The sequence below is a fragment of the Pavona decussata genome, unplaced genomic scaffold (assembly GCF_977016875.1).
Source record: "Pavona decussata unplaced genomic scaffold, jaPavDecu1.1 SCAFFOLD_229, whole genome shotgun sequence".
Lineage (NCBI taxonomy): Eukaryota > Metazoa > Cnidaria > Anthozoa > Scleractinia > Agariciidae > Pavona > Pavona decussata.
Window position 1 is genome coordinate 83,039 of NW_028145634.1, and position 26,962 is coordinate 110,000.

Below are 26,962 nucleotides of genomic sequence, written 5' to 3' on the forward strand. Positions count from 1 at the left end.
AATGCTGCTTGATTTTTTGTTGTCCTGAGCTTTCACTGCCTTTTGTCGCGAACTTGTGTCGTTCTCTGGGCTGTTCGTGGGCTTTAGACTTGAACCATTGGATTCTTGAGTTTGTGCCGTCGTCGTCTGCTCCTTTCTTGAACAGAATTTTTGACTGAATTGGATATATGTTTATCCTTTCGGAAGAGACGTCGACCAAGCAGATTTTTGAACAAACACTGAGTTTATTAACAATTAAGTTTAGTGTTTTACGTTGTCAAAAACTCTGGTTGCCTTCTCTTCTGCTCTTTGAAGCGAGGCACGTACTGACCTATTTATTCTTTTACAAAAAATATGCATGATATGTGAATCACGCATTTATTAACACGAATCATTAGTCCTTTACAAAGTTTTTCGGCAAAAATATGCGCATTATGCAGAACAAACGGCAATAACAAACAGTAAATCGTGTTTTTCATCTCCTAGGCTACTATAAAGATGTGCTATTTAAATGATTTTCTTTGCTTTCTTAAAGTCACCGCGTCTTAGTTGAAGAGCTGCATTCGTTATATCTTCAAAAGCCTAAAATTCATCTTGGAATATTTGACAGCCAAACATCTCCATTAAGTTAAAGAGATATATCATAGCTTCAAATTTTGAAATTCTTTTATGGGGAAAATGATGGACCATAACAACTACCAGGATCTGAGAGCACTGGCATTCAATCTCTGCCGCCATTCTACGAAAATGATTGGTGAAATCATTGGTGAGATATTGGTGAATATTTCAGTTTTCATATCACCGCAATAGGGGCTATAATACTTGAGAAAGGTTTGAATTGAACCGCTACAGTCTGTCATGTCAAAAATTTTCGTTCAGCCCAATAAACAACTCGTACCCAGAGTCTTCAGGATAAATTTGCAATGCAACCTGTTACAAGGCAGCCAATCAAAATATTTAATTTTTTTCGAATTCCCCATAGCCTGAGGACTCTGGGAACGAGATTGCACCACAAAGCGTCCCATTTAACCACAGAGTACCCAGGCACACGAACAGGCTACTTCATGGCAGGTGGTATAGTCGCTACGATCGCAAAGCACGCCAGGTTGTGAACACGCAACCTCCGGTTTTCAAGAGCAGCGCCCAAACCACTTGGTAATGCTGCATACCTTTTTAGCCTTGGTGCAAGGCAAACAAATTGGTTCACTTTCTGGATCCAAAGAGTAAATAACTGACAAGTATTCACCGAAGTTGGAGGTGGCTAATGGTGGATATTTAACGAAATCATTCGGACTGTACATAAACACAGCAACATGACAGCATCGCGTGGGGGCGGGGAGGTATTTTGATTCGTGTTGAGTTTTGGAAATCGTCCCGACATTTCTGGCCAGAATTGTACCAACAAGTTTTCCCAACTCTGACTCGTAACTGTAGATCACAATGTAGCAATAGATTTTATTATTTTTCTTCTCCTATTCATTTCAAAAGTTTAAAATCAGGCAGTAAGTTTAGCGTCTCTGATAGCTGAAAATCTTGGAGTTAGTTCAATCCACGCTGCTACTCTTTTCTTTCCCTTAAACGGAAAAAAGTATCCAGTTCAGTTGTTTTCCCACTCAATTGGATCAATTCTATTGCTCAAAATCTAGCAAAAAGTTAATGAATTATCCTGGTCGGCTTGTACTCTGTTGCGATAACCTTATCAATTTTGTTTTTTCTATTCTTGTTCATAGTTAAGTAGCCCAAGCAAGAGTCCCAACCCCTCTCCGTCCTTTCACAACACACCCACACACACACACACACACAGACACATATGAAAAGTTCACCTTTCGTGGAAACTCTGCTTTACAGCATTATGAGAGCATTTGGGACCAAAAGTTAAGGCTTCGGGGTATAGACTTTAAGAGGTTTTTAATAGAACGATCGATTGCACAATACCAATTGAAATACGGGGAAGAAAGCGGCCTTCTCTCCTCCCCCCAACCCCCCCCCCCCCCACCCCACCAATCTGCCCTTGTACAGTGGTATACAGAGACCTTTCCTGCCGTTTGTAAGAGTCAAAAGCTACCTAGAGAAGCAGTCAGATCAGCCTTGCAGTTATTTGAGCTTCAAACTCTAGGAATACGATCTTTGGTTCGCGTTTCTACTTGTTTTTATAGATCAAATAGTTTTCCTCGTCCTCTTAGTTTCTATAGTTTCTCACCTTGTTTTTAACGTATGCTCTTCGAACGTTTTTCACAGTGTGTTACTTTTCCGTGAGATCAGATGATTAATTCTCACGATCTTCTTACGAAATGTTTTGATCAACCGACGTTTGGTGAGAAATAATTATTGTGGAAAAAATCAATAGACTCAATTGTAAGGCGCTGTTTACTTATTGCAATTTGTTGAACTGATGCCAAAGGAAGCAGACGGAAAAGCTAACAACAGATTCAAAACAAAACGATATTTTAAAATTCCCTTAGTAATCTTAGTTAAAAACCTATGAAAATAATTGCTATTTAATGTATTTTAAGTGTAAATAAGGAAAAACGCTTTAAAATGTTAAATCATTTTTATTTACCATGATCTTAATCATCAGTTTACATGAGCACTGAACTCCAAAATTGATCCTTCTTTTTCGGTGTGATCTACTTTATCTCATTAGACTGCAAGCAACCTTTCGGAAAAGCAAATAATTAAACATACTGCATATTTTGTAATCTAGCGAGAAAACGATTACATCTTTGGAAGTTGTATAATTTGTCGCTCATGGCAAGTTCAGTTCTTTGTTACTGAACCAAGATGTACCCCATGGCCTTGATGTGCTTGTCTCCATTGTCTGGACCGTGTTTGGCCTCGTTTCCACACGTGTTGGAGTCGTCAAATCTTCCTCCAGTACCAAACCCGATTCTAGAGTCACAAGTACTGCAACTCCCCAGTTCGTTACCCAGAATACCGATTCTTGCTTTGGAATGGGTAGTGTCGCTACACATAGCGTTGAACCCTTCTTTAGTATACTTGGTCTGCAGAGAGGCTTGAGAGCCAATTAGACTCTTCCACGTGATACGACCCAGCGAGGTAGCACGGTATTTGCTGTCAGCGATCAGTGAGCACAGCGAGTTGGCGAGCTTGTTGATGACAACGAACTTTATCTGATGGCCGATCCTCATTCCAAGACATATCTTAGAGAAGGGTGTGCTCCAGTAAGTTGGCAACTTGGTCTCTTGTTTATCGAACCCAGTCTTCCCTCCTTCAATGTTGTACCAATTTCTGTCGCTCCAGAGATGAGAACTGTAGTGGAAAGTTCTCTGAAATTAAAAGTGGAAAAATTAATTTCAATATAAGTACAATATGGATAACGACGGAAATATGCCAACCTTTGTGCCGTCAATCTTCATGGCCAGCGTCCATCCTCCATCCCCGCATCCAAAGTTTCCCACGTGACAGTAAACAGGAATCTTATGAGAACCAAACATCAGCGTGTACACACCACTGTTAAGTGATCTGTTATTTGAGTAAAGAGAATCAGTTAATCCAGGAATAACAGAGAAATGCTACCGTGTTAATTTATCTCGTTATCAGAGTTTTCGCTCTCGGAATCTTGTGAACTCAGTTGTATATTTAGCGTTAATAATTTACAGTATAGCTTTTTCTCGTTTTTCTGTTTATTAAGCTGTACAAGCAGGTACAAGGGTAGTTTCAACTTTTGTGTCTGTAGATGAAATCCTGAATAAGTGAGACCATTCAAATCAAAGTTTTTGCGCAGTTCCTTGGAGTGTTTTCCTGTGGTGCTGTTTATTATGTACCGAGATGTCTATTGATCACCAAGCGTGACCATTAAATTACAACATGTTACGAGCGCCTTGCAGACTAAATTTTGCAAAATGGATTCTTACTTCATTTTTTGTCGCAAAAGGCGCGCAATATTCGCGTGTAGGAAATTACTTGTGTTTGTCGTACTGTTCCTTACAAGAAGAGGCTGGAACGCCTAGAAAGAACATAAATTTCGGTTAGCTGAAATTAACAGATGCACACATGACAAAAAATGCCAATAAAACTTTTCCGTATGTTAGTTCATATACCAGGTGGATTTGGCTTCGGAGTGGAGGTATTGTTGACCAGTGCAATGAGACTGTCAATCTTTGTTTCCAACTTCTTAATGGCTTCGCTGACTTGAGAGTCGTGATTCACATTGCAGTTATAAACCACGCGGGCCCTGTCGCAGGATTTCGTGAGAGATTTGGCGCAATTCGCCGCAAATATCATAGCTGTGAATACGAGAAAACCAAACATCGCGTGCATTTTGAGTGCCTGGTAACACCTTGGTGCGTCAAAACTAAATTTTGTGCATAAGTTTCCCCAGAATGCATATGAAGAATGATGATTCAGCTATCCTCTTCTGTTCGTTTCTTACCGGGATTTATTTTAAACAAAACCAGAAAATTTTCTTGCCTGTAACCACGTGGCGAACGTTCCAAATATTTTAACTCAATTTTCTTTGTGGTTCATCAAGCACGATTTCGCTCGTTCGAGGCCTAAGCTTATTTCGTTTTCTTTGATTCAATATATTGCTATAAAATGCATCTGAATCGAATAAGACTGATAAACAGTTTCCAGTGTTCTGAATCGTAGAATTGAAAAATAATGTTCATCGCCAGCCCTTTTCTATAACTAATTAATTTATACGCAACAGTTTTGTCTGAAAATTTTAAGTTATAGAATAAACAAAATAAATTGAATAACACAAGAGACCCTTATGAGTTTCTTGTTTAGCATTAAAACAAATTAATATTTTTTTCAGATTAAATATTTCAGATTAAATAATACAGTAGCCGTAGACCTCAGTATGAGTAAGGTAAGATTTCTACTGTTGCTTCATTTTCATCTTGTTCTGGAGGGACTAATTGTTATGTATCTTTTTAATCAGTTTGTAAAGATGATGAAAAACTTAATTGTTACGAAGTGTCACAACAACCTATTGTAGACGCATCGTGTGCATCGTCACAATACGACCGAATACGTTGTTAACAATTTTGGTTCAGAGACCTTCACTATCAAGTTCATCTCATAAATGAAGTGAACTGGAATAAAACAAATTTCTTACCTTTTTTATAAAGGAAATAATTGTCTAATATTGTTTTAATTTTTTTTTAATATAGAAATATATTAAAATATAGATTCAAAATTCTAATTTTGTTTATGCGTCAGGGCAACGAGTACAGAAAAATATTTTCGCCTTATGCATCAACAGACAAGAATATATATCCAAGTCTCCAAAACCATATTCCGGTGCTATAATTTCAATTTTCGCCTTTAATTTCTTGTTTCGGAAATTGAGAAACATAAAACCGCCTACATGGACAATAACATGATCTGAATATTTTGGGGGAAATTAGGGACCGATCGTTTATTACGTCCTAGGGGGAGGGCGGTATTTTTTGAGGGGGGGGTAATTTTTTCAAACGAGCTCCTTTTAGGGGGTTAATTTTTTACCTTGTACGAAAAGTGAGGGGGGTAAAATTTTAAGACATACAAAAGGTACGAACTAAATGTATTTAGCGATTATTGAAATAATGGCAATCCAAAAAAAACAATTGTTACAAAAATGTATACTATATTATATTACAGTATATATATTGAAATAAATACTCATTTCTATGAGAAATTAGCCACTGATGAACTTGCACGGATTGAAGAAGAGAGACCCTGGGAACGAGTTTGCTGGTGGACAGGACAATACTCAACGGTCAGCGGTCACTCCCAAATTCGTACCAAGCGAACATGGCACTGTACAAGATTTGGAATTTGAATAGGCGTATAAGGAAAGCAGTTAAAGCAAGTTCATTTGATGAATTCGTTAAATCTGGTCAGTAACCCAGTTTTAATACTGATAGTCGTTTTCTAAAATCTGGTTTTAATTGTCGCTATTGCACATCAAACCCATGAAACAGCCAAATTCGACATCCCCGATGACGTGGTTGTAACTTGTTACACTACAGATGATGGAACAGAGGTTGAAGAGGACATATTTTTGGATTTCAACGAAGAGACTGTGTTTGTTATTGGTGTTAAGGGAGAAAAATGGATGCAATGGGGGTTAAAACGTTTGTTTGAAAGTTTTTTGGGGGGGGTAAAATTTTCATATACTCGAGAGCTGAAAGAGTTCGAAATAGGCGGATTGCATGTGACGCCATAGTGGCCATATTGGTGGTATGGAGCAATAAGATTTTCTTCTCTGGGAGTTAACTTCCATTTGTATGCAAACTAAGTGGGCAAAATTTTCTTGTGTTTACCACCAACACGGAGGCAATGTAATCAATGTAATCCACCTATTGCGACATGTTTTTACTCTACTTCCTACTCTCACCTCCAGCATTCCAATGCTTTTTATAGGTTATTCTCCTATGATAGAACACATGTGCTACGCAGACGTTCTTATGTGCTCCTCACGCATTCATTCCTCCACACGAACGTCGGAATAATGTGTCACAATCCCAAAGAGCGCATTCGTAGCAGGCTTATTAAAAATCTGATCAAAAAATTTTGAACTCAAACGCTCAACGAATGCGAAAAAAAACGAAAAGAAAAAACAACGCAACTGGCATTCTCGTAAAGTCAGCAACAACTCTTAAATTCAGGAATAAGACTTCGTTTACTAAAACTTTCTGCATACAACTACTGAATGTTTCAGCTGAAACATCAGAACATATCAAACTTATTAGCTTACTCGAATGTGGCTCAGATAGGAACAAAACTACCCGACAAGAAGTTAACATTTCGATTCTCGTTTCAAAAAGGTGTGTTTTCTCTCTGAAAACGGGGCATATTGGAGTCTCGAAAACTTACGTCAGTTGGCTTGATATCAAAGCTCAGTTCGTAGAGCATTGCACCGGCATCGCAGAGGTCATGGGTTCGAATCTCGCTTAAGCTGAAATGTTTTTTTCAGGCCTTCTTTTCGCAACTGCTTAAGTTTCGTACTAACTGCGAGGATCTTTCTTCTATTTAATCTTTCATCCGCGGTTCAAATATATTATGTTTCATATATTCAGCAGAGTCCAGCAGTAACGGTACTTCTCCTTCAATCCTTCAATCATTTCCTTGTTTACCTTAAAAGTAGGTGGTAGTCAACTAGAAAGCCTTTGCTACCGCCACACACATTTTATAATTTGTACTGTATTTATTTTTATCTTGTATTTATCTGTTGTAATACTTTACTGTCTATGTTAATGTTGTGTAAATAGCGTGAAATAAATGAACCTTGAACCTTGCTTTTTTCTTTCCGTGTGTTGGGAGTACATTCATTAGCAAGTTATAACTGTTCTGGAGTACTTTTTCCCATAGTTGTGCTTCATGCGTGGCAAGGTGGCACTTGACTCTTCTCGAAACACTGGTAATATTTACCGCGTATTTTGACCAAATGTCATTAAAAGAGGACTGTCGCCGGTTTCTTGGTGAAGTGGTGTTGCTCAGTTCAAATAGGGATTTGTATTGATTGGTACCATCCAGCAGTACTCTCCTCATCATTGTCTTGACAATCTTTAACGTGTACGATGTAACATGGAATATTCCCTATTTTTTACAAAAATGCTATTCTTGTGAGAGGATTTGCGAACTATAAGTAGTTAAAATTTGCATTGGAATTCCGTACCTTGCAAAATGTTTTTTTTGTTCGTAACGCAAGTTCTTGTATTTGCTCACAAAGAAATTAACATCATTTAGCTATTAATTCACTTGTGTTGTCAGAGAAACAGATTTGAGGAACGGCAAGAAAAAATAAACAGGAAATCATGTTTTACATCTCCTAGGCTACTATAAAGATGTGCTATATATATTGGTTTCTTTGCTTTCCTAAACTCACTGCGTCTAAGTTGAAGAGCGCATTCGTTATTTCTTCAAAAGCCTAACCTTCATTTTGGGATATTTGACAGGCAAACATCTCCATTAGCTTCCAATTTGAAAAATTCTTTTTGGGGGCAAATGACAGAGTTTAACACCTACCAGGTTCTCAGAGCGCTGACGTTCAATCTCTACCGCTATTCTGTGAAATTATTGGTGAGATATTGGTGAATATTTCATGTCACCGAAATAGGCGCTTAATGGAAAGAGAGTTTAATTGAGCGGTTACTTCAGTGTGTCAAGTTGAAAATTTTATTTCAGCCCGGCCAAAAAAAAAAAAAATAAACAACCTTGCAACCAGGGTCCACAGGCTCAGTTTGGCCAGCAATTGGTCTCCAGGAGAGAGCGCAGGATTTCTGGTTGGAACAATGGAAGCTGTTACGAGGCAGGAGTATTTTTTTGCGTTCCTCGGTCTCTCTTGTCGACCAACCGCTGGCCAAAGAGCCTGAAGTTTAGGGTACGAGATTTAAAAACCCACGAAAGAGATTACTATTTCATATATTTTAAGTCTAAGGGACTGTGCAATAATTATCAGGAGGGGGGAGGGGTTGAAAAACGAGAGGGGGGGCATTACCTAAAATTGCTGTTAAGATAAGGGGGCTCAAAGTAAAATCACTCATTTGACAGACGGGGGGGGGGGGGGGCTTAAGTTTTTTTCGAAATGTAAATAAAGTTAAACGCAATAAAAGATTCTTATTACGCAGTTCCCAAGACCATATGCGTAAGATTCGAATGCGAAAACTCAACCATTTATTTACAAATATTCCAACGACAATTCCACAACATTTCCAGTCATCACGTCGGGTAAACATCCAGTTAGGCAATAGGGCAGTCAATAAGGTAGTCAATAAGGCAGTCAATAAGGCAGGTTTTCTACGAAAGAAATTACACCTTTAACGAGCGAAATAACAATACACACGGAATACGACAGAACTTACCGACTGTTTCGAATTCAAAGTGTCCACAACTCAACGAATTGAATAACAAAACATGCTAGTACAAACATGGTGACTTGTTGTTTTGAGACTGAGCACATGGAAACTGTCCCGGATTATGACGTCAAATTTAGGCACGCAATGGGAGTTACACCGGCCCCTAAATGAAATCTATGGGAAGTATTTTATTTACACTATCTGCTACCATTGCGATTTAACATAAAATGACGTAAAGCTACTTTATAGAAGACAGCAATATAAACAAACTGTCCACATCTCAGATAAATGTCACTAGGTAAGAGTGTCAATACACCCAATTAAGTCGACGTCCAAAGTAGATCCACATAAGTTTAAGGCATATTGGTAATGTCAAATGGCATGTCCAATGTTAGTCAACAAATTTGGACTTGAGTCTGCGTCAACCGCAACTTGGAACGCCGTCCAGGTACATCAAGGATATCAAGGTGCTACTTGCAAGTATGATCATGGTTCCAGATGATTCTGAATAACTAATGACTTGACAGTTTAAGACGACACAGCTTCGTAATCGGTCGTACGAGGGTTGTCACTGTCGTTTTCAGCTCCCTTTGTCTTTGGCGCTTTGCGTGGGTCATAACGGTGCAGCTTGTCTTTACTCTTGCAGAACGCACAAGTCCATCTTCGCTACGAAAGACCTCGATGACTCGTGCAAGGGGCCACTGACCTCTCGGAAAGTTCTCGTCAGCTAACAGAACGACATCACCCACTTCAAAATTCTTCTTTGGTTCATTCCACTTCTTTCGTTCCTGGAGACTCGGAAGATATTCTTTAATCCACCGTTTCCAGAAGAGATTTGACAAGTATCGAGCTTGTCTCCATTGGCGGCGAAAGTGCAAATCTTCTTTCTCGAAATTCCTGGGGGCAAACTGTGACATGGTCGCAGCTGCAACAGATGGTTTGGAGTCAAGGATTCCTCATCCATAGGATCATCACTATTTCGTGTCAAAGGTCTACTGTTGAGGATGTTGGTTGCCTCCGCCAGCACAGTGTGAAGCACTTCGTCACAGACCACCTGTTCCTTCAATAAGACCTTCAAGATTTGGCGCACAGACCTGATCATTCTCTCCCATGCTCCTTCCATATGACTCGCTCCTGGAGGATTGAAGATCCACTGAATTCCTCTTTGAGCACAGAAACCATCGATCCTTTGCTGATTCCATTCTTTAATTGCTTCCTTCAACTTAGTGAAGTTTGTTCCACAGTCGCTTCTAATTTCCTCTGGGTATCCTCTGAGGCAGATGAATCTTCTCAATGCATTTATCATGGAATCTGTATTTAAGGTGTTTGCAACCTCTATGTGTATGGCGCGGACTGTCAAGCACGTGAAAATGCATCCATATCTCTTGACTCTACTTCTTCCCTGCTTTACTTCTATAGGGCCAAAAAAGTCCACACCGACATATGTGAAGGGAGGTTTGTGGGGGGTAATCCTGTCTTCAGGCAACTTTGCCATGAACTGCTCTCCAGTGGGTGCCTTCCTCTTTTGGCAATCAACACACTTTTTCAATACACGTAGCACTGCAGAGCGTCCCTTTACAATCCAAAACCTTTCTCTAAGAGTTGATAAGACAGATTCTTGACCCATGTGGCCCACACTCTCGTGGCTGTGCTGGATGATTAGCTCCGTCACGTGGTGATCATTGGGCAGGATATAAGGATATTTCAAATCTTCATCTACAGGAGCACTCTGTAATCTCCCACCAACGGACAGTAACCCATTTCTTAACTTTGGATTCAATTTGAAGATCGAGGTGCCCACTTTCTGTATTGTCTTCTTCATTAACCGTTCATTTTCACCAGGTGAGAGCTTGCTAAGTGCCTCAAACACCTTTGGGAAGGTCGCTTTCTGGACTTGTCGAACAATTTCCTCCCCAGCATTCTGCAGCTCAGTTATGGATAGGTTTCCAACTATCTCTTCTACACTTGTTAGGGGGCAAGCGCTATCAAGGGCACCATCAATTTTCGGCTTGCAAACATTGCACTGGAGAAACTTCTTGTACCGTAACATCCAAGCAAACGCTCTCTTCAATTTCCACCACGAAGAGTAATGTTGTATCAAACTTTCTATTGGATCTTGCACAGCAGCAGCGGTGTAGATCCTGCTTTCCTTTCTGACTTCAGGGTCACTATCTTTCAAAGTTGGCACTTCAATCGCTGCTGGCCAGGAGGTTTCTTCCTTCCAAAGGAACGCTGGACCATTTAACCACCGACTATTCTTCAGCATCTCGTCAAGCCTTAACCCCTTGGATGCATCATCTGCTGGGTTATCATTTTGGTTGACGTATCTCCAGTCTGAGGTGGACGATAAGCTACGAATCGTGGTGAGGCGATTCGACTCAAAGGTGTGAAACCGCTTGGTGTCATTGTTCAGGCATTTCAACACTGTAGTAGAGTCAGTCCAGTAATTCACTTGATCGATCTTGATTTCCAACTCTTCACGTATGATTTGGTTCAGCTTAACTGAAATAACTGCTGCAGATAATTCCAACCTTGGAATAGTGATCTCATGGATAGGGGCCAGTCGAGCCTTACCCATCACAAAGCTACAATGGATTGTGTCGAAGACATCAACGAAACGCAGGTAAGCTACTGCTCCATACCCTACACATGATCCATCTGAGAAAATGTGCAGCTGAACACTCTTTGTTTCGTCAAAGTCTTTCGGCTTAAAACATCGTTCAATTTGAAGTCGTTGTAATTTTGGAAGGTCTTCTAGCCAGTGCAACCATTGAACCCTTTCTTGTTCATTAATGGCACTATCCCAACCTAGCCTTTTCCGGCAAAGTTCTTGTAGCAATAGCTTGGCCTTCATTATGAAGGGGGCAATGAAACCAAGCGGATCAAACAACGAACTCACGATTGACAAGATCCCACGTCTGGTCATTGGCTTCTCTTCCAGTAGTTGCTGAACTTTAGCTGACACCTCCCAGACAAACTTATCGGCTTCTACGTTCCACTTCAAACCAAGCGCACACGCAGTCGGTAAATTTTCTAGGTCCAGGTTGACCACTGAACTTGCTCTTTCTGATTCTGGTATTCCAGCTAACACGTTCCGGTCATTGCTAAGCCACTTCGTCAACCTGAAGCCACCTTTCGCTAGCAATTCACGTAGTTGTGTAGACAGACTTAACGCAATCTCGGGTGAACTAACAGATTTCATCAAATCATCAACATACATGTTCTTCTTCACGATTTGGACTGTTACAGGGTCGAATTCTGCTTGATAAATCGATGCTGTTTTCTTTAGGCAAAAGTTCGCACAACTTGGCGATGAGGTCGCGCCAAATAGATGTTTCACCATACGGTACTCCTGTGGTTCCTCATTCAAGTCTCCATTGGGCCACCAAAGGAATCTTAATACATCACGGTCTTCAGGGTCAACGTAAACTTGGTGGAACATAGCCTCAATATCGGCTGCCATGGCAACAAATTCTTGGCGAAACCTGATCAACACACCTACTAATGAATTCGTTAAGTCAGGGCCTCGTAACAATTGCTGATTAAGGGAAGTTCCATGGTACTTTGCACCACAATCAAAAACCACTCTGACTTTTCCTGGTTTTAACTGGTGTGTCACAGGGTGATGTGGAAGGTACCACACTGGTCGTTCTTTTGCATCTAACTCTTCCCTTGGGACTCTCTGGGCGTGTCCCTTAGCTATGTACTCTTGCATCGTGGTTCGGTACTTCGTAAGCAAATCTTCATCTTTAAGCAATCGTTTCTTCAGAAGTTGTAACCTTTGTTCTGCCAATGGTTTATTGTTGGGGAGATATGGTGATTCTTCACGCCATGGCAGGGCAACCTGGAAGTGGTCACCCACTCTTTGCAGGGACTGTTCCATCTTGTTCAAGGCTTTGTTGTCTTCAACTGATGGAAGGGTGTCTATTCCAACAACAGCGTCCTCAAAATCGGTTTTCCAAAGTCGCTCGAGTTGGCGATGCAAGATTTTGTTATCAGTGTCATGTTTAACATCTTCCTTTGGCTGAAGGAAGTTCGCATGTATTTGATGTTTTGCTTCACTGCTGTCTTGTCCGTGCTCTCCACTAACGGTTTCCTCTTGAGTCAACTGACTTTCCTTTGTACGGACAAAGTTCACAGAACAGCTGTGATCTCCTTTCGGATCCTCCATTGGACCCATCACCGTCCATCCTAAGCTGTATCGGATAGCTATCGGCTCATTGCGTTCACCAGATTTACACTCAAGTGGAAGGAACAGGCTGGGATTCTCCTTCAGTCCAATCAACAACATAACTTCTCCAGTTTCTATCACTGGAATGTCAATATCTCGAAGGTGAGGCCAGCGAGCAAGGTCTTCTGTCTTCACGATGCAACTTGTAGAAATTGGCATGTTATTGACTGTTCTTGCATTCGACAATTCAACAGTAACTGACTCATTCATAGACTTCACAACCAAATCTACAAGGCAACTTTCCACCTGCGCTGAACCTGTCATTCCAGTCAATGTGAAAGTAAGTCTATCTCCATCAAGCTTAAGTTCTTTTGCTAGCCTTTCGTGGCACAGTGTCACCTCCGAACCATTGTCAAGCAAGGCATATGTTTCAACCATCCTGTCACCGCCTTTTCCTTGAACTTTGACTGGCACGATCCCAAGACACACTCGGTTTTCTCCGGCCCCAGTTGTCGCCACAGCTGTTTCTCTGTCGTTGCCGGCCCCAGTAACATTACTAGGCAAAGCATTCCCTTGTCTTGCTTGTGACTGTTGTTAAGCATTACCATTGTTTGAATCAACCTTATTTTCTCTAAGACCAGTTCCAGTTTTAGGTTCTCCTCCAGTTACTGTAGTGTAACGATGCATTAAGGTGTGGTGATTACCTCCACATCCAGACTTCTGGCATTTGAAATTCACTTTAGGACACTCCTTAGCAATATGCCCCTTTACGAGACATTTGTTGCAAATTCCACCTTGTTGCACAACTTTCCTCTTCTCTTCATGTGTGAAACCCCTGAACCTCTCGCACTTCCATATTTCGTGTCGTCGGGAACAAACCAGACAAGGAGCTTGCCTGTTTACAAAATTTGGTCCTCTCTCATGTTCAATTGAGGGCCACGTCTTGGTTCAGTTCCAGTCAAGAACGTTGATGAATCTGGGAGAGGTCTGCTCTGATTTCCCTTACTTCTTCTGAAAACTGCTTCTTTAGAGGGTCCAGTATTCATGTCGTGTCCAAACTCATTGTCTACCAACTTGGCTCTTTCTTTGATAAACTTCACAAAATCTTGAAACATAGGTCTACGATCTGATACAATGATTTTCCCAGCGTACTCGGTCCATTTTGTACGGAGGAACATCGGCAACTTCTTAGTAAGTTTTCTCAAAGTGTTCATGTGGTTAAGGTCAGCCACATAGTCAGTGCCCATTCCAGTCAAGGTTCGCTTAGCATTGTCCAAGTGTCTACCAAATTCCAATAAGGAAGGTCCATCCGCATTCTTCAGGCTAGAAATACGTAGCAGCTTCTTAATTTGTGCATCTGCAATTATATGCGGCTTTCCAAAATTCCGCGCAATGTTTCCTTTGCCACTCGATAACCATCAGAAACAGGTAAATTTGCACAGCTCTCAATTGCTTCTCTTGCCTTTCCTGTACAGTGCTGGATCAGTAGTTGTAGCCGCCTAGAGTCGTCAGGGTTGTCCTGTTCCAAATAAGTTTCGAAGTTATGAATAAAGGTGACGTATCTGAGTGGGTCTCCGTCAAACTTGAGGTACTCGACTTTTGGCGAGGTAACCACTTGCCTCAGTGCCTTCACCATTTCCTTTCCACTGTCATAATGCTGTACTGGTGTTGTACAGAATCTCACATTTTGTGACGTCTGAGTTCGTGGCATCTGCCAAGCCGAAGACCACGATTCTCTAACGGGCTGTCTATACAATGTCTGTGAAGAATTCATACTGGATATCACAGAATCAACAAATAAAGGAGCAGAATCCCTACTTAACAAGTAGGCAGTGGTGCGTCGCAATTCCCGGGGCTGTACTTCGGGTACAACTGACGAACTTGTGACTGTGGTACTTGTAGATGTCACGGATGATGTAACAGCACCAACAGTTCCAAAGGTAGGGTTATCCAATGAGGGCGTAAATCTAAGCTGTCTGTCATTTGACGGACGAGAGACTGATTGTAAAGTTGCATAACCATTTGGCTGAGCTGAGTTATGCAATACGGCAGGAACAACAGGGGTGTCCCGTTTAGAGTGTGGTGTAAATGATCCGGAAACTGTTTCATTTAAATAATTAATCGTAGACAAAGGTGGAATGGCAGGGACTTCTGGTTTGAGAGGTGATGTATGATCCACTGTAAGGGGCTCTAAAGTACCTCTTGGATCTGCCACACCTTGCGATTTAGGTGGGTGCCAATATTCCTCGTCATGACAGATTACTAACTCAGTGTCTCTTCTCTCATCTCCTATTTCCTCTTCGTAAATTCGTAGTGACACTTCAGCCTTCTCTGCCTCTATTTCGGCTTCGAATAACTCTCTTTTCTTTCGAATTTCACGTTCTTCTTCGTCCAATCGTTGACGAGCTTTCAACTGGCGGATTTTAAGCTGAGCTAAGGCCAGGGCTTCCCTTTTTCGGGACATGGTACGCGTAGATGACTTTGAACTTGGTTTGGAAACGTCACTACCCGGACCCTTAGGTCTTAAGCTTGAAAATACACTGTTGTGTTGGTACGCGGGCCGCCAAGATTTCACAGCGGAATCGAGATTTACTTTTCGCTCCATTTGCTCCTTATAAGCTTCCTCAGCCTTTACCAACGCCAAAGCGTCAACGCTAGCGTCCAAACACTTGCAATATTTATCATGCGCATCAACAAATTTGATTCACGCGTCATTGAGATTTTCCATTTCCTTTGAGATTTCTTCCTGAGTGCCGCCGCGTTCCATCAAACGAGTAATCTCGTTGCTTATTCTGGTCAAATTTCCAACATAGCCAGAGCGTGACTTGTTCAGAGCGTGTTTCTTCTCATTCGAATACCCCTCCACGTCTTGATCCACGTGGCGCGTATTAACATGAGTATTTCTGGCGCCGTTTCCTTCTTCCATTTCCATCGAACCGCCTAATACGGTTATGAGTGCACGATCACTCGCTTCAAGATGCGAAGAATCCAACTTTAACTTAAAATCACCTTCCATAATTCCAGAATCAAAGTGTTCCAAATCGAAAGATAACGCCGATACAACAATTACAATTCCTTCGCCACTTCCAAATACTCGCAAGAAACAAGTCGACTGAATGAATCTGGCTCCACCGCCGATTCGAAGTAGTCGAAAACTATTACGCAGCTCCCAAGACCATATGCGTAAGATTTTTTCTTTCCGTGTGTTGGGAGTACATTCATTAGCAAGTTATAACTGTTCTGGAGTACTTTTTCCCATAGTTGTGCTTCATGCGTGGCAAGGTGGCACTTGACTCTTCTCGAAACACTGGTAATATTTACCGCGTATTTTGACCAAATGTCATTAAAAGAGGACTGTCGCCGGTTTCTTGGTGAAGTGGTGTTGCTCAGTTCAAATAGGGATTTGTATTGATTGGTACCATCCAGCAGTACTCTCCTCATCATTGTCTTGACAATCTTTAACGTGTACGATGTAACATGGAATATTCCCTATTTTTTACAAAAATGCTATTCTTGTGAGAGGATTTGCGAACTATAAGTAGTTAAAATTTGCATTGGAATTCCGTACCTTGCAAAATGTTTTTTTTGTTCGTAACGCAAGTTCTTGTATTTGCTCACAAAGAAATTAACATCATTTAGCTATTAATTCACTTGTGTTGTCAGAGAAACAGATTTGAGGAACGGCAAGAAAAAATAAACAGGAAATCATGTTTTACATCTCCTAGGCTACTATAAAGATGTGCTATATATATTGGTTTCTTTGCTTTCCTAAACTCACTGCGTCTAAGTTGAAGAGCGCATTCGTTATTTCTTCAAAAGCCTAACCTTCATTTTGGGATATTTGACAGGCAAACATCTCCATTAGCTTCCAATTTGAAAAATTCTTTTTGGGGGCAAATGACAGAGTTTAACACCTACCAGGTTCTCAGAGCGCTGACGTTCAATCTCTACCGCTATTCTGTGAAATTATTGGTGAGATATTGGTGAATATTTCATGTCACCGAAATAGGCGCTTAATGGAAAGAGAGTTTAATTGAGCGGTTACTTCAGTGTGTCAAGTTGAAAATTTTATTTCAGCCCGGCCAAAAAAACAAAAAATAAACAACCTTGCAACCAGGGTCCACAGGCTCAGTTTGGCCAGCAATTGGTCTCCAGGAGAGAGCGCAGGATTTCTGGTTGGAACAATGGAAGCTGTTACGAGGCAGGAGTATTTTTTTGCGTTCCTCGGTCTCTCTTGTCGACCAACCGCTGGCCAAAGAGCCTGAAGTTTAGGGTACGAGATTTAAAAACCCACGAAAGAGATTACTATTTCATATATTTTAAGTCTAAGGGACTGTGCAATAATTATCAGGAGGGGGGAGGGGTTGAAAAACGAGAGGGGGGGCATTACCTAAAATTGCTGTTAAGATAAGGGGGCTCAAAGTAAAATCACTCATTTGACAGACGGGGGGGGGGGGGCTTAAGTTTTTTTCGAAATGTAAATAAAGTTAAACGCAATAAAAGATTCTTATTACGCAGTTCCCAAGACCATATGCGTAAGATTCGAATGCGAAAACTCAACCATTTATTTACAAATATTCCAACGACAATTCCACAACATTTCCAGTCATCACGTCGGGTAAACATCCAGTTAGGCAATAGGGCAGTCAATAAGGTAGTCAATAAGGCAGTCAATAAGGCAGGTTTTCTACGAAAGAAATTACACCTTTAACGAGCGAAATAACAATACACACGGAATACGACAGAACTTACCGACTGTTTCGAATTCAAAGTGTCCACAACTCAACGAATTGAATAACAAAACATGCTAGTACAAACATGGCGACTTGTTGTTTTGAGACTGAGCGCATGGAAACTGTCCCGGATTATGACGTCAAATGTAGGCACGCAATGGGAGTTACAATTCTCAATACAGGCCTCATGATAGACTGCAACAAATATCAATACGAACAGCTGTTAAACGATTATTGAAAAAATTCCATCAAAATGAAAAGATAACTGATTAATTTTAACCCTTCTTCTATTTAATTAAGCTGACCCTATGTAAAGCAAAAATCATGCACTTGTTTTTCAGCATTCCCCGTAAAACAATGGGAATCAAACAAATCTCGTAGACAGGCTTTGTCGGTTTTTGATGTGAATAAAAGTAATGTTTCTTCATCGACTGAATCGATTTGCTGAATTCCATACATCTCTGGCTCATAACAAAGTTCAACAGGCTCTCCTCCCAAGGATCTAAATATAATGCAAGCCCTTTTTCGTCTGTTATTTGAAGCGTTCAATCTCCTGTTCTTTAATTTTTTTCTCTGCTCCTTTCTCTTTCTGGCTTCAGAAGTTTTGGATTTTGAGCCAATGTGGGAAGCACCCCGGTACTTAGCAAATGCTTTGTCTAAATCTTCAATCAAGCGATCAACATCCTTCTCGATACCAGATGTTACATAATAAGGTTTGTCATTATTAAAGCTGTGATGGCAGCTCAGTCCAGGCTTGAGTTTACCAGTGTTTTCAGAGAAGAGGCTGTCGTCGTGTTTTGATATCTTATCTTTGATGGCTTGTAGCTTGGTGGGGGGGGGGGGGGGGGGGGCGACGTTATTTTTAACATAAGAGAGGGGGGCTTAGAACTAATTTTTTAGTTTTGGAGGGGGGTACTGTCTAAGTTTTTGCTAGATAACTCTGGTTTTTCAGCCCCCCCCCCCCCCCTCCCCTCCTGATAATTATAGCACAGTCCCTAAATAAGGGAAAACTCTTGAAATTTTTAAACATTTTTATTAACCATGACCTTAATTATCAGTTAACATGGGCGCTGAACTACAAAACTGATTCCTTTTTTTTTTCTTGGTGTGATCTACTTTATCTCATTTGGGTCTGCAAGAAAGCTTTAGCTAAGGCAAATAATTAAACATACTGCATATTTTGTAATCAAGCGAAAAAACAAATACATCTTTGGAAAATGTCATCGCGCAGAATGCCTATTGTTCTTGGGACATTTACTTACTGCACGGCAAAAATTATAGATCTGTAATATTAGCGGTGAAGCGTAAACTGAATGACTGCCATTGGTCCAAATTTACGCGCGTACTGCTCCGCAGGGAATACCGTTTAGCTCATCAACTTGTCGGAGCGGAGCTAAAAGACAAAGGCCTGATGAACTTATGCTATTTCTATTGTTTTCTAATATCGCACCTTCCCACTGTGGCTGAATAAGTGCTTTAAACTAGTATTTTGACTTTCAGTAGTCTAACAGATCGAGGGGTTTTTCAAGACCGTTTGATCAGCTTCACACTATTTTTGCGTAGGGAAACTCTTACCTTCCGCTAAGCTGCGGCAAAAAAAATCATTCGAACCGACGATAACTTGAATGCCATCTGGTCGTGCGAAAATCTTGAGTTACTTATCATTGAAAAAAGTTAGCGCGCGCGTGCCTTCGTATACCATTCTCTTTGTTGTGAAAAAAAGAGAAGCTTTAACTTGAACATTCTCCTAAGAAACGTTAAAAGCTACAAGCTATTGATGGTACCAGTGTTACAGAACAACGCACTTCCAACACGCTCCCGAGCAGATTGCGCTAATCGGTAGCCGAAAGACAGAATACATTATTGTAGAATTGCAAACACTTTGCTGGGCTGCCCACAAACTTCTCTCCATCTCCAAACTGCTTCGCCATTTTCGTTTACAAAAGGAGGTACAATATTGATTAACAGCGGGTGGATCTGGTTTTCGAAGTAGCTCTGAAAAGAGCTCCCGATCGCTTACGTTTTCGCTTCACTGGTCCATTGCGCGACAGGTTTTCGAATGAACCGGCTGTGTGCCAACAAGAATACTTTTAAAATTCGCGGTAATTGGAATATTTTACAGTCAAGTGGTTTTCTTGAATAGGCTATTGTTAGTTTTGACATCCATTGTTATGCAGACCTGTGCTTATGACAATAGCTCTTCGACCCAAGACGCGCCATTTTCAAACGCAACTCCAACAGCTAGTTTTTAAACTCAAAAGGCGAATGGTTCCTGTTGACCTATTTTCAAAGTTGAAACGGGTTTTGTTTCAGAAAAGACCCATCTTTCATTTGCCGTGCGTGAAAATTTGAAAGGCCGAATGGATTGTCAGAAAATCGCTTCTGAAAACGGCCCCCATACAAAAAATGGCCTATTTTGGCCATTTTTAAACGCAAAAAGCGAATCCTTACACCTTCTATATCCACTTACTTTTCGGCTTAAATTGAAGATACAACCTTCTTCTTCAAAAAGCCGCGCGTGAAAGTTAAAGTTCTAACTCCAGGAAATCCGAAAAGTAAGTTTTATCAACCCTAGTGGGCTAATTTGGGCCCTTTCTTCTCTTATTCAGGCTATTTCACGGCACGCACGCATTCGAATTTGCCGCTTCACCGGTTATGAATAATTAATGATGTCCAGGCATTCTGCGCGATGGTATAATTTGGCGCTCATGGCAATTTCAGTTCTTTGTTACTGAACCAAGATGTATCCCATGGCCTTGATGTGTTTGCTTCCATTATCTGCGTCGTTTTTGGCATCGTTTCCGCATGTGTTGGAGTCGTCATGGAGTCCTCCAGTACCAAAACCGATTCTGGAGTCACAGCTACTGCAATCTTCTTCCTGATTACTAGTGATACCGATTCTTGCTTGGGAATGGCTAGTGTCGCTACACATAGCGTTGAACCCTTCTTTATTACAGTTGGTCTGCAGAGAGGCTTGAGAGCCAATCAGACTCTTCCACGTGTTCCGACCCAGCGAGGTGGCGCGATATTTTCCGTCAGCGATCAGTGAGTACAGCGAGTTGGCGTACTTGTTAATGACAGCGAACTTTATCTGATGGCCGATCCTCATTCCAAGACAAATCTTAGAGAAGGGTGTGCTCCAGTAAGTTGGCAACTTGGTTTCTTGTTGGTCGAACCCAGTTTCCCCTCCTGCAATGTTGTATGAATTTCTGTCGCCCCAGAGATGAGAACTGTAGTGGAAAGTTGTCTTAAAATAAAAACAAACAAATAAATTTCAATATAGGCGCAAGATGATTAAAACTGGAGATATGCCAACCTTTGTGCCATCAATCTTCATGGCCAGCGTCCATCCTCCATCTCCGCATCCAAAGTTTCCCATGTGACAGTAAACAGGAATCTTATGTGAACCGAACATCAGCGTGTACACTTGACTCTTTGTTGACCTGTTGTGGGAATTTAACATCTGATTAACTCTTTTTCTTCGTACGTATACACGTCCACTCAGTTGCACTTCTATTTTAATTGAAAGTCTTAAAACAACAACTATTGCTGTCTACTAGATGCGATTGCTGCATCGTGGCCCCCCCAAAAAATGAAATACAACCTAAAAATATTTACACAAACACAAAGTGATACACACAGAACATAATACACAGCCAACCTAGCTGTATACATAATTTAATGTCACATTTCTACAAAACGCTACAAAAAATATTGAATTATTATATTTACTTATGTTTAAGAAGTATAGACCCTTATCGCTGGGCGGCCATGTTGAGTGTTGGGGGAGTAAAATGCTTTGTTTTTACACGGCAAGTCTCGGCATGATGCGAATTCAGTGCGAGGCTTACCGTGCAAAAACAAAGCTTCTTATTCTCGTTAGACTAAATATGGTCGCCAAGAGATAAAGGTCTACACCCACGTAAACTGCCCATTCTTCCAATAGGTAAAAAATAAATATACATTATTCCATTTCATCCATCAACGTTGACGGCTTAATTTCCCTTTGATGTATTTAAAAGTACGCCCTTTCTTCCGCAGCTCTATAACTCTTATATAGTTAGGTAGTTAAGTAAGGGGTGTTCTGCAGTGTTAGTCCTAATTAAAATGTTGTTCAACGTAAGGTTGCCAGGGTTGAATTATATGATTCGCAATTTTCCAAAATGAGCTTGAGAAGGGGCATGACATTCAAGTATGGAATTTAGTGAAATAAACTTGAACAGTTTTAACGTATGCGGCTCAAAGGCAACAGAACGAGGAATGCGAAATCCTTGTTTCTCTGCTTCCTCGGATGACTGTATTCATTTTTCAAACTTAACGCGCAATTCGGAAAGCGAACTTTTTTTATGGGCCGAAACGGAATAGTAATCTTTCGAGGTATTCTTGGTTTTCAGATGGTTTCAATTTGGGTTAACTGTCAGCCGCCAAAAGGCCTTAAATGGTCTTTTTCACTTAATTTGAGTCTAATTTAGCATCACAATCGTAAATTCCGTCTGGGAGTTCTTCCAGTTTCAAAATATTAATAATTTAATTTACTGTATTGATAACGTGTTTCTGATCAAGCCATTCTCTGACTTCCTTAATCACAAGTTCAGATGTCTGCAATGTTCAGCGCCCTGAAAGCCGTGGTTAGTATTTCCCGCAAAGCAGAAGATAAACCAATCGAGCGATACAATATTTTTGTTTCCATCTGTGAGGACCAAAAAAGCATTGAAACTTTCAGAAAGGTTCACAGGTTCAGACCCGAGCGTTAGACATGAACCTCTACAGGTGGATGAACGTGAAAGCAACACGGAAAATCATACGACAGAGGATAAAGAAGAAGAGTTAAGGGAGTTTCCTACAAACAGACATTCCATGGCAAGATCGGGAAGGCAAATTAAATTTTCACTAAGATTTGACCTTTGTGTTAAGGTCATCGAGTACCAAGTTAAAATTTACTCTAAAACTTCTGAACTACTTGAAAAGAAAATACAATTCTCTACATGAATGCTGTGTTTCTTAGAATACTATTATTGAAATAGACTACAACAGTACGGCTGAAAACAGAGGTCACTATAGTATTCTGACAGCCATGAATCGGGAGGTGCAAAACAATGAAACTGGAAGTTTATTCACGTAGTCTCCGAACGAATATTCAGTAAAGTCACAGCGATTGACATATAGTTCTCTTAGGTCCTCAAGTGAAAGACAGTAATTTAAAGATTCAAAGACCATAACAGCTAGGAACATTTGACGCTGAGTATTTATTTTTTTCCACCCAATTAAGAGTGATAAAGAGATCATGAACATTAGTGTCATTACTGGAAGAGCTTAGAAACGTACTTGTATTTCTCGTACTGTTCCTTACAAGAAGAGGCGGGTGGGGCTGCAAATAAGTAAATGCTCATATATAAGGTAATTGTCAAAATGTAAAAGATAAATTAACCAAGTTTAAACATTTCTTGTTAGACCAAAAAGCGACAAGAAACTTCTCATTCAAAAAGAAGTCTCTCTCCCTCCTCCGCAAAAGAGGAGATGGCTAAAATAGCGATACGATTATACAGGTACCTTCATCATCGAAAAGAATTTCGTGTCGTCTATGATGTACGTCTGTTCTAGATAATATCCCCTCATAAAAACCATGGGGAATCTTTCTTGAGCAAGTTCTTCTAATCCGTCGTATGCCGTTACATATCATTCAGTTCAGTTTTCGTTTTTGCTCTGTTTTTTCAAGGCAGGCCTTAAGTAACCCGAGATACGTGCCATTCAATCGCGTAATTAATTGACTGTATTGTGATCCAGTGAGCATAAAGTCCAGGAAATTATTCTGGTCCTACATAAGTTGGACTTCAGCTGCCGTAAAACCGTCTATCAGAGAAATGCTTTTCAGGAAGATTAAAAGAAATCCTAGTTGGCCTTTTTCCTAGAGTCAATCAGTTTAATTTAGCGTTAGTCGCGGGTTTCAAACAACTCGACTGTGGTTATAACTTAATGTCTGTACTGCCTCATTGCCTACCTGGTTCATCAGTGCACTTGTACTCGCGTTCAATCTCTGCCGCTATTCTATCAATTAGATTCTTAACATCTTGTTCCTGTTTCTTAATCTCATCTTTTTGTTAGTTGATCGCATCAGCAATCTTCTTTTCCTCATGGGAAGCTGCAAACATTTTTTTAGATTACAGTCAAACCATCCTGCTCAACTACCTCTAAATCATTTCTGCAAAATAGCGATAATTCTGTCAAAGGAAAATGGTTGAAGCATGTCGTAAGCTATGAGGCTCGAATACTTGAAAAGGCGTAAGCTTCATGCCTTCAGTCAAGCGCATTACTATAGCTACTTTTTTGTGAAAAAAAAGAGACGGACACCGTTTTTTAAAGGTTAAACGTCTCTGCACTCGAACAGCCTCCACTCGAACAATCGCCCATTATAAATATTCTTTTTTGAACTGCCGGTTTCAGCATCAAAATGTCGGACAGTATATTTTCCGTTGCTGTGACTGAACAGAATAGTTTCACCAACTAATCGAATTTAAGACTGAATTTTCAAAGCATGGAAGTAAACGAGATGAAAACATGTCTCTCTTAGTTTTAGGTTTCAGTGAGGAGAAAACACTTCGTCTCATGGAACATTCCCCATGGATTATTTACCTTCGTCTCGTGGAATATTCACCAATTATTTACTTCGCCTTCGGCGAATAATTGTTAAATATTTTAGTTTTCATTTCACCACAAGAGGCTCTTACTCTATAGTGAGGGCAATTAAGTCACTACAGAGTGTAAAGTTGAAAAATTTCTTTCGATACACAAAGGCGCCCTGTTCAACCACAGGCCATACAGGTTCAGGACCAGACCATTAACTACAATAGGTTTAACCCCGGTAAAATGCAACAACAACTACAACAAAAAAAAAAATTAAGAAAGCAAGCAAGAAAAGGCCATGAGTGCTCAAAGATGAAAAGTTTCTTGTGAGTCTTTGAGTTACTAAATTATTTTACAAATTTACTTAAAGAGGTTTCAGGAACCATTTGGTCAATGAGTCTTTGATTCAATCACACAGTACCTGTCAGTCTCCACACAAGTAAATCATAAACGATTTAGAAAATTCACAGACTCACGGAAAAAGTGAAAACTTTCTCTTTTAACGGAATCTTCTTTTCTTTCTTTTTTTTTTTTTTCTTTTTTTATAAATGACGGCGATTACAATTAAGTGGTAGGAGGTGTGGTCCCTACGATCACAAAGCACGCTGTGATGTGAACTAGCGACCTTCGTTCAAGTTCAGCCTCAGAACCATTCGGCAATGCTGCCTACCTTCTTAGCCTTGGTGCAAGACAAAACCATTTTTTGAATCTAAACAGTAAATGATGCGCACTGTTCATAACATAAAAAAAACCCCAGCAAAAAATACTTAACACCTTGAGCAGATTGAGTTTCAGTTGCAAACCTTCTAGGACTACGATGAACACAATATTGTTGTTCCAATACTAAACACTTTATTAAAATAAGTACCAGTATGGAAAGACTGAGACATTTCCTTTGACAGCTTTCTTCATGGTGGTTGGTTGGTTGGTTGGTTGGTTGGTTGGTTGGTTCATTTACTTCACACTATTTACACAACTTACATTAACATAGAAAGAAAAATATCACAACAGATGATTACAAGATAAAAATAAATACAGTACAAATTATAAAATGTGTGTGGTGGTTAAAGTAGCAAGGGTTTTCTAGTTGACCACCACCTACTTTTAAATAAACAAAGAAATGACACTGAGCTTTAATGAGATATTAGAAAATGTAGGAAATGTCTGTAGAGCCTAGGTTTAATGTACAAGAGAGAATTACATTTGTGTAAATTAAGGTATGTTAGAGGTGTACTTAACCCAGCAAGAAATCTAAACAGGAAAAGCTTAATAAAAGAAGAACTAAAAAATTAAAAAATAAAAACAAAAAAACACAAAAAAAACAACATACAAACAAACAAACAACAACAAACAAAAAGAAAGGAAAAGGACAACACATCATCAGCAGCAACAACAGCAGCGACAACAAAGATCAAAGTATAAGCAGACAATTATTATTATTATTATTATTATTATTATTATTATTATTATTATTTTTAACAATAATCGAGCAAACATTTCGGCAACAGAAAGAAAAATGTCGCCTGAAATTCAAAGCTAGAACATTAATTGCCCGATTTGATGAAAACAAACCTAAAACTCTGCATTTATAAACACAAAGTCCCTTTTTGTGGCTTTTAAAAAACCCCTTCAAGGTACTGATGTCTAAAAAAACATCAAAACAAGACATTTGAGATAAGGTCAGCTTAAATTTATGGAAAAGCCCCATTCACCTGCAGCCATAAGCAGCAGTTAGGTTCATAATGACTGCTTTTAGGTGATAAGTCTTCCGAATTGTCAATTTTCAAGTCAAATTGAACAAAAAGGGGTGTGTTTGGACTAGCTCTAAGACTTTGTTTTATTTCTGCCCATTAAGTATATCCTCCTTAATTTTGAGCGAACTTCGTCCACTTGACAACTCGGCCTTAAGAAGACTATTTAATTTTCACAGGCAAGATTCTTTGTCGTGAGGGTCAAAATTTTTCAAAGCAGATCTACAGCAGAAAATTTTCAACTTTTGGTTTTAGAAATCATGGAAAAGGCTTGATATTTTTGATAATCTGAGAACTAGAGGACAAGAGTTAAAGAACAACCCAGAAAATTTGTTATGCGTCACTTACCCCTGCCTACGGCCATGCAAATTTCTCTAAATTCATTCTAATTTGGCAAGCATACTGACTACAGCTTATTGCGGTAGGTCAGAAACCTTCCAATTCTTATTCATGATATTAAGCTTGTTGGCCGAATGCGAACCCTTAAATAACAACGTAAATATGGAATTACATTTATGATACAAGAACCAGTCTGTATCCCTGCCAATTTAAAGTGAATTTAGAGAAATTTGTATTCCAAGGCCAAGTCATCACTTTTGAAAGCCCTGTTTTAACCATGGTAGTGTGAAATTTAACGACCGTTTATTTGTCATTTTTTGTTCGCTGCTTAAGCAAGCCATAACAAAATCTTTATATTTTGCCACTGAAAATTATGTTTGTTGGGTGAGCTTGGGTTGCGTGTGATATTCTTCCTCCCAGTTACGTTTTCAAGATAACAGTTGTTTTACTGGCTTGTATTATTTATTCTCTAGACAATGAACTAAATGATATACATGTATACAGCTTAATGGGACCTAAAATTAAAAAGAGACTTAATTGAATAAGAAATTTAAAAAAAAA

At 39.9% G+C, this 26,962-nt stretch overlaps 3 protein-coding genes and 1 pseudogene across 4 annotated transcripts in view; all 4 read right to left on the minus strand.

Annotated features, from left to right (window-relative positions):
* The window catches only part of LOC146458721 (putative skeletal organic matrix protein 5), a 54,204-nt pseudogene extending 49,894 nt beyond the window's left edge, over nt 1-4,310 (minus strand). Inside the window, exon 1 of the transcript XR_014858141.1 lies at nt 4,041-4,310. The product of XR_014858141.1 is annotated as a putative skeletal organic matrix protein 5 (transcript). The remainder of the gene's footprint in view (nt 1-4,040) is intronic.
* A 5,203-nt stretch (nt 4,311-9,513) lies between these two features.
* On the minus strand, nt 9,514-14,204 carry LOC146458726 (uncharacterized). The gene is made up of 2 exons (XM_085090375.1): nt 14,028-14,204; nt 9,514-13,545 (listed from the first exon to the last, which is right to left on the minus strand). The coding sequence occupies exons 1-2, from the start codon at nt 14,202-14,204 to the stop codon at nt 9,514-9,516; spliced, it is 4,209 nt and encodes a 1,402-aa protein (XP_084946501.1).
* Nucleotides 14,205-20,388: 6,184 nt separating this feature from the next.
* Nucleotides 20,389-23,766, minus strand: LOC146458727 (putative skeletal organic matrix protein 5). Its single transcript, XM_085090373.1, has 4 exons — nt 23,689-23,766; nt 23,016-23,058; nt 21,007-21,133; nt 20,389-20,937 (listed from the first exon to the last, which is right to left on the minus strand). Exons 3-4 carry the CDS (start codon nt 21,103-21,105, stop codon nt 20,419-20,421), a joined length of 618 nt encoding a protein of 205 aa, XP_084946499.1. The 5' UTR covers nt 21,106-21,133; nt 23,016-23,058; nt 23,689-23,766; the 3' UTR covers nt 20,389-20,418.
* LOC146458728 (uncharacterized) overlaps nt 22,991-26,962 on the minus strand; it is a 12,437-nt gene continuing 8,465 nt past the window's right edge. The window contains exon 2 of the mRNA XM_085090376.1: nt 22,991-23,058. Within this exon, the coding sequence (XP_084946502.1) occupies nt 22,991-23,058 (68 nt within the window). The remainder of the gene's footprint in view (nt 23,059-26,962) is intronic.